General features: G+C 41.7%; 1 protein-coding gene across 2 annotated transcripts; it reads right to left on the bottom strand.

Annotated features, from left to right (window-relative positions):
• Positions 1 to 309: 309 nt before the first annotated feature.
• On the bottom strand, positions 310 to 3,992 carry LOC131229001 (AP2-like ethylene-responsive transcription factor TOE3). Of its 2 annotated transcripts, none has more exons than XM_058224852.1 (10): positions 3,033 to 3,992; positions 2,582 to 2,607; positions 2,444 to 2,474; positions 2,263 to 2,350; positions 2,006 to 2,151; positions 1,846 to 1,890; positions 1,667 to 1,758; positions 1,403 to 1,566; positions 1,077 to 1,292; positions 310 to 744 (listed from the first exon to the last, which is right to left on the bottom strand). In XM_058224852.1, the coding sequence occupies exons 1-10, from the start codon at positions 3,593 to 3,595 to the stop codon at positions 484 to 486; spliced, it is 1,632 nt and encodes a 543-aa protein (XP_058080835.1). In that variant the 5' UTR covers positions 3,596 to 3,992; the 3' UTR covers positions 310 to 483. The 2 variants fall into 2 exon arrangements, with proteins under 2 accessions (XP_058080835.1, XP_058080834.1); XM_058224851.1 differs by having other exon boundaries at positions 310 to 750; positions 3,033 to 3,982.
• Positions 3,993 to 7,297: the final 3,305 nt, after the last annotated feature.

Below are 7,297 nucleotides of genomic sequence, written 5' to 3' on the forward strand. Positions count from 1 at the left end.
CGGCTCAGATGTCGGCACATGTGGCATAAGGGTAGGTATGGAGAGGGTGGATGTGAGAAGAGTACTGATATTTGCAACCTCACATCTGAAAACACCAAGCTTTAAGTTTCCCACGTGCCAAAGAGGCACTCATGTAAGAGATTCGGCTGGTTGATGCATATATCCCGTCCAATGACTCAACACGCCTATGAAACTTGGAAGTCTAAGAAAAAGGATCACCAAACGTCCACATTCAACGTGCAGTTGTGGCTCACCTGATGAATGGAGTGGCCTGATTTTATGTTTCGACATGCCCAACAACGGACCTGCTTGATGAAAGTTCCAGATCTCTCACTTGTAATAATAAAATGCCATGGAGAACATTGTTAAAATTAAGGTGTGAGCTCATGTCAACTTACATGCGTACATCCACAACCTTTGGAGCGAAAAAACGGAAAAATAATAAGGGGAGATGAATGGCAAAAAGCTGAAAATTCCGAGGGATCAGGTGGGTCTCATCAGAGATTGAAACCCGTTCTTCTGCAGCCAACTCGGAGTTTTCACTAACTGCGGTGATGGGAATCCTGATGATGCTGCAGCGGTTGCTAGCAGTTGGGAAGGAGCAGAAGCCCAGTTGCTGTTGCTCCTGTTCCAACCCAATTGCCTTGGGTGTAGGTGTTGCTGTTGTTGTTGCTGGGGTTGTCGTTGTTGTTCTCCATTAGCCAGAGGAAGCCCCCCTCCTACGCCCTTTCTGCTGCTAAGAAACTGTGTCTACCACAGCAAATTGAAACACAAAATTAGTAATGTTAATGATACTTTTATACTAACTCAGCCTGAATTTTAAGTGTAGTTTTCTTAGTTAACAATGATATATTTCATTGCTCGCGAAATTCTCTCTGTGATTTTTAATTTCAGGAGGTTTACATGTATGCAATTTTTAAGTGATTGATAGAAAATGAAATAGAACATTTATGGGTAATATGTAGGCATTCCAATCCTTTTGAGTCAACCCGATCAGGTCATCAATCAACTCGACCTGGTTAGGCACTGAGTCATCAATCAGTTAACGAGTTTCCTAGTAAGCTTCAGTGACTCACCTGGTAAGGAGGATTGAACTGTTGCTGTATGAAATGCATCATGGGGGCTTCTCCAGCTCTTTTGAACTGTGTGTGCGTATGAATATCATCAATCTTCAGTGGGGCCGGAGGTTGGAGATGAGTGTGATTGGGCCAGGACCGACCATCACTCTCATCCCGCCCCTCTAAAACATGTCGGTGCAGATCATTGCTTGGCAGCTTCAATTTGTCATCAAACTGAAAGATCAGAAGAATTTAAAAATAAATAAATAAATAAATAAAAATAAAAAAAATTGAGTTTTGGTAGAATTCAGATTAACAACAATAAGATACGGCAAGAAATGTACCCTTGACTTGATGCTCTGACCCCCCATTCTCCAATCCATTTCGAACAGGCCCAGTGTTTGCTGATCTGACATGCTTGATCTCTCTGCATCCTCTGATTCAAAACTACCATTCTTCGAGGCTGAACTCCCAAGACTCAAATCGAGATTGTGATCAACATTGCTACCTGGATGTTTTCGGCAGAGGAATAAAGAGCCCACTTAGAGATGATAAGAAAATTCAAAATCCCTGATGCCAATTTTTCAATTCGTGGCCAAACAACTTACTCATTGAACTGATCTCATTTTCATAAATACTGGGATCAAAATTCGTTACAGCTTCCCTTCCATTACACTTTATTGCAGCCTTATCATAAGCCCTATAAAAGGCAACAATGATTTCATATTAGACCCAAAATGGTCGGATAATTGAAGATGTGATGATCAAAATTAAAAGGGGGAATTACCTGGCGGCTTCAATTTCAGAGTCGAAAAGGCCCAAGTAAACATATCTGTATAAAAAAACGCATCAAAGAACATTTGAATTAGAGCAAATAAAGTAGCATTAGATCCATTGTTCATCATTACAAGAAGAAATGAGAATTTTCTTTGCAAGAAAGAGAGTACTTTTTGCCCAAGAACTGTCCCATTCTAGCCTCCCATCTTCCACATTTATGCAAGGTAACACCTCTGAATTTGGAGCTGCCTCTCGGAAATCCGGTGCTTTGGCGACGGAGTACATGAACAAATTCCTCCTTAGTTAAATTGCTCATCTGTTTTCAACCACATTTTACCAATCCCCACATGACTGAATTATTGTCTTTGTTCATATATCATTGCATGGAAAGCAAGAAGATAGAATAAAAGACTGTTCTCTTTCTTGCCTGTTTCAAATCATCCTCATAATCATCCAAGCTGAAATTGATATCAGCATCGACTCCACGGAACTTGATAGCCGCTCTGTCATACGCGCTGTGCGGAACCGAATTTCACAAATTAAAATGGAAGATCTCAATGGAGAAATAAAATCAAATGGGGAAATTTTTAATCAGGGGAAAAACATACCGAGCAGCTGCATGGGCAGTGTCAAATCCCCCTATATCGTTAATCCAATATCAGTAACTTCATAATCTACCAAAACCTAATTTTTATTTCTATAGAAAATACCCAATTTTCAAGAGCATTATGTTATGTAAAACATACCCAAATAGACTTGCTTTCCACAATCCCTGTAACAAGAATTGGGGAAAAAATGGTGTAATTCAGGTGATCATCACTGCAAACGGAAAGCAATGAAACGAAAAATTGAAAGATGGGGTTCTGCCTTCAGCTACGGTAGATCAGGAAGACAGTTGGAGGCAGTGTTTTGGATCAAGACCGTCTGTTTCATGGGTCCTCGTGGTGAATTGACCACAGTTGAAAATCAAAACAAATCAATGATGCCTCTTCCACGGGATGATCTAGATGAAATATGGATTTGACCATAGAAACTGGTGTGATTTTTAACCGAGGACCCACTTGGTAGACTGATCAGATCAACCAACCGAGTTGCCGCATATCAAGGACTGGGTACGTTCGTTCCGACCCAGTGCGGTGGATTAGCCTCATCGGGGGTAGGCTGAAATGTGGAAGGAAAGGGAAAGAAAGCACCAACCATATATGGGATTCCCATCGGCCAGTTCTGCGGTAGAACGTAACGCCACGGTACTGAGAGCTTCTTGACCGTGGCCCGCGCCGGCTCTTCTTCATGGGCTGCTGCTGCTGTTGGTGCTGCGCCGGCAAGACATCGGTAGCTTTTCCAGCCTCAATCGGCTCCTTGGACTGGCAGAATTTGACCCCAACCCAATGAGCCCGAGGGAAAGGAAGCGGGTCGCTGGCTGCCTGTGTCGACGTGGCATCCTTCTTCTCTGTGGGAAAGAACTGGCGAGTAACGATCTTGCCGTCGCCTTCGCTATCTTGGGCTGATACAAAGAACCCGAAGATCTTGCTGCTCCTATTCCTGCGCCCTTCGTTATCTTCCTCATGGTCGGATGCTTCGATGACGACGGCAGAGGAGCTGGAATTGTCGTTGGAAACGGAGGCGATGGGTTTGGGAGCGTTGTAATCTCCGTCGGGGTCGTCGAGGAAGGGCTTCTCGAAAGAGCAGGCGTCAGAGGGTGAAGCTGTGGTGGTAGGTTCGTCTCTCCTTTGGTCGGGGGAGTCGTTCAGATCCCACATGATGCTTCTTCTTTTCCTTTGAAAAGCTGCTCTTGCTTTTATCCTTTTATGGCGATTGTTTCAATAGATAGTAGCAGCAGCCAACGATTACACACCATCTCTCTCCATCTAAGACCAGTATTTTGGTGCTTGTCTGCAACGAAAATCTCTCTCTCTCTCTCTCTCTCTCTCTCTCTCTCTCTCTCAGCAGAACCTACGACACAGCTGTGGCAAAAAAGAAAAAACAAAAAACAAAAACCAAAAAAAAAAAAAAAAAAAGCAGTGGAGGAGATATGTCGCAGGAAAACTCCTTTGCCAAACTGCCCAATACAGGCGTAGACAAACGGGTGAGAAGTGAGAACGGAATGCTCTCTCTCGTATTCTCTCTTTTTTGTATACTCCTCTAATACCATGCCGAGTTCGCTTTAAGTCTGTCGCGACTCACGTTCCGTAACGTGTCGCCACCGACCGGGTTCTATATAATGGGATTGTTTGATTATATGAACCGTACATATCCTCCTTGCTATTATGAATGAGCTAATTTCTGATAATTATACTTCAGAATAATCTTAACATTTGGCTTTTAATGTTGAATTAGAGCCGTTGAAAATTATTGTTTCATTTTTATAAGCTTTTCTACAGAAATAATCAACCTAATTTTCTTGCCACTGCCCGTGTGTAAAAGATTCCTCGACATTGACGGTTAGATGATCGGACGACTCAGATTGTCTGCCTCATTGGGTAGCGACGCACAGTTGAGACGAATCGCCGCAGATGCAAAACAAACTAATCTTTTCCCTTTCCTCACCCTCCTCTGAGAGATGCTACACGGATTTGCGCGAGGAGAGATTGGAGAAGTGAATTGACTCCCACGAGCCAACATGACCCACGCGCTCAGTGATCCGTGTTAATATTGGAACCATTCGTTAGGTGGGCCACTTGTCTTGTCGTCAGCGGCTGGGTAAAGGAAAATCACCAATCTGAGTAATTCAACCTACCACTTATCCAAGTGATAAAAAGAAAATGGGAAGTTTCAATAAAGATAACCAACGGTAATGATGTACCTGTGTCCCACTCAATCAGTGGACCGGCTTAATTCTATCGTAAGTGAACTTACTCGGTGGTCCTTGCACATGTAGCAGAAAAAGCCACATAATGGTACATCCATCTCTCCACAGCAGACATAGGATGGTGATGTATCCACCGGGTCCAGCGCTATCATGAGTAATCGTTTCCAACAGTATTCCCTTCGATTTCCTCCACTTTTCATTTCCTGCCTCTTCTTTCAGAGCGACTGATCAGACGGTTATTTTCATTCAATCTGTATCTATTTTATAACCATTCGCTGTCCAAAGTAGGAGTAAATAGATGAACGGATCTGATTGACAGATCAACCCGCCACGTGTGCTATGCGTAGATGGTTCTACCGTATCCGGGGTTCCACCGGGCTCTCCTTCATCATATCCCTCGTACATTATTTTAAATGGTGCAAGACTAACATAGGAGTCTAGACCTACACCTTATTTTAACTCACTGACTTGTTCATTAACCAATCCCCTTTTCCCTCGTCATTCTTGTCAAAATGGAAAAAGGAAGCATCTCTTTCTTACTTCTCTTTCCTACGTTAACCAAATCGAAAGCAATAATCTGTGAGTGACTTACCCACCAATTGGAGGTTTGCTACTCCCACACGAATCTAGATCCCTGGCCATACACACTTACACGTGTGAACATGCAACTTGGGTGAATGATCAGAGCTCTCCATAGCACTGGGGCTACACTATTTACATCTTATGGCCCAAAAAGTTATATAGTTTCACTCATCACGCAGGCCACAGCAAATAAAACAATTGGACGTCTAGAAAATTTTGTTTTAACCGGTGGTGTGTCCCATCTGAAGATCTAATCATTGTTTCCAACTAGATTCGCTTGGATGTTGAACGCGTGTGCCTCGTTGCGTGTGGATGGGCAGGGAGTGTCCCGTTTTAGAGGGCTCAGCAAACCTGCACTAATAGAAGAGGTCCAATAATGCTCACTCCTCTGTCATGTAACCCATTTAAGCGCACTTAACTTTTATAACTATATAAGCATTTTAGGACATTAAGACTTTTATCAAACCCTTACTTTATTTTGGTATTTTTACAATTATTATTATTTTATTTTTTTTAAATACCTATATGAAATAGAATGTACATCCTGCTACTTTTCATAATGGTTTTCAATAAGCTACCTCTTTAAGTAATTACCTTCGAGTAACTTTCAATTAAATTTCTTAACAGAAGTTGGGTCCACTTGTGGGTAAAAGGGTACGGGGCTCGGGTGGACCCGATCATAATGTTTACGTAAAATCCATGTTAGCAACCAACTGCTTCACCTCACGTTGGACTCAAGGCCCTAACATCAACCCCATCCATGATTCAATTGGACCACGCATAGGGCAACGCTCACTCTCCGAGTTGTTTCTCTCAGCATTGCCCACTTATGGATTGGCTGATTTTTGTACTCAATCCTAAAGTTGGTGCGATATTTTGTTTAAATCTATTTCATGTAATCATCAAGATTGGCCCTATAAAAATCAAGTCTGTACGTCTCTCCCAATTACTTCTTTTAGTGTGGCCCAATTAAATCAGAGGTCAATGTGATTTTTTGGCCTTAGGCCTAACGTGGAATTATCATCTAATGGAAATAGTGAATTTCACGTGCAAATCACCGTGAGTCCCTTGAAAAATAAAGGGCAGGTGTTGCTCTGCCCACATTTCCCAATTTCCATCGATATACAATGGAATTTTATGGGAGGCCCACACTTGATTTTTGGTAGGGCCAACTTTATGTGAATGAATGTGAGATTCACTCTGACCATTAGATGTATAATTTCATGTTAGGCTTAAATATAAAATATCAGGCTGATATATGGTTTTGATAGACCATATTAAAGAAAAGATTTGGGAGAGAGATGTTCACCATTAATTTTATAAGGCTAACTGTAATGATTATATGAAATCCACTCCATCCATTAGATGTCATGCCGAAGTTTAAGCCTGAGGCCTAAAAGTCAGAGCTAACCATGATTTATGTGAGTCACACCAAGGGAAACAGCTTAGATGGTGAATATAGCCCTATACATTGTTTCCAATCATGGTCCTGCCGAAAATAACTAATCCTAAGAATTAAAATTAGGTGACACACCTAGTGGCCAGGGTGGATTTCACATAAACACCACGATCAGCTCCACCCCCATTCCCCAACCCCTTTGTATGCACAGTGGACCTAACTTCTGTCAACCGAAGGTAGTACAATAATAATTTATGGTAGCTTATTGAAAGCTTTTGGAAGGAGGCATAAGAATGTAACTTTTATATTAAGTAGGTAGTCTTATTTTTAAAATTCCTTTTTATTTTTAGATATCATAAGCATAGTCATCCTGATTTAGAAAGGTATTATATTTAACTTAACAAAGCTAATCCACTTCCATTTATTGTCATGGCACTTGCACGCACGGTACACATACAATGTTGGTCATGTTAAACCAACTGGACTCTTAAGTGATTGTCCAAGAAGTTGATATTTTCCATCCCACCATGTGTGTGACATCCAACTTGTTGCAGATACCCTTTGAGGTGGAAATCAGTCCCATCCAATAACTGAGTGAACCAAAATCATATTTTTATCATCTCAGCCAAAATACATTCTTTTCTATAATACAGCCACCTGATGGGTGGACCA

Source organism: Magnolia sinica, chromosome 16 (assembly GCF_029962835.1).
Source record: "Magnolia sinica isolate HGM2019 chromosome 16, MsV1, whole genome shotgun sequence".
Classification (NCBI taxonomy): domain Eukaryota; kingdom Viridiplantae; phylum Streptophyta; class Magnoliopsida; order Magnoliales; family Magnoliaceae; genus Magnolia; species Magnolia sinica.

What these genes read in the sequence shown, in the direction of transcription:
- LOC131229001 (XM_058224851.1), bottom strand. Translation starts at nt 3,595, where the DNA reads ATGTGGGATCTGAACGACTCCCCCGACCAAAGGAGAGACGAACCTACC. An exon ending in CGATGGGAATCCCATATATG is followed by an intron (nt 2,608 to 3,032) that starts GTTGGTGCTTTC and finishes TTCTTGTTACAG; the next exon opens with GGATTGTGGAAAGCAAGTCT. An exon ending in TCTGAAATTGAAGCCGCCAG is followed by an intron (nt 1,759 to 1,845) that starts GTAATTCCCCCT and finishes TGCCTTTTATAG; the next exon opens with GGCTTATGATAAGGCTGCAA.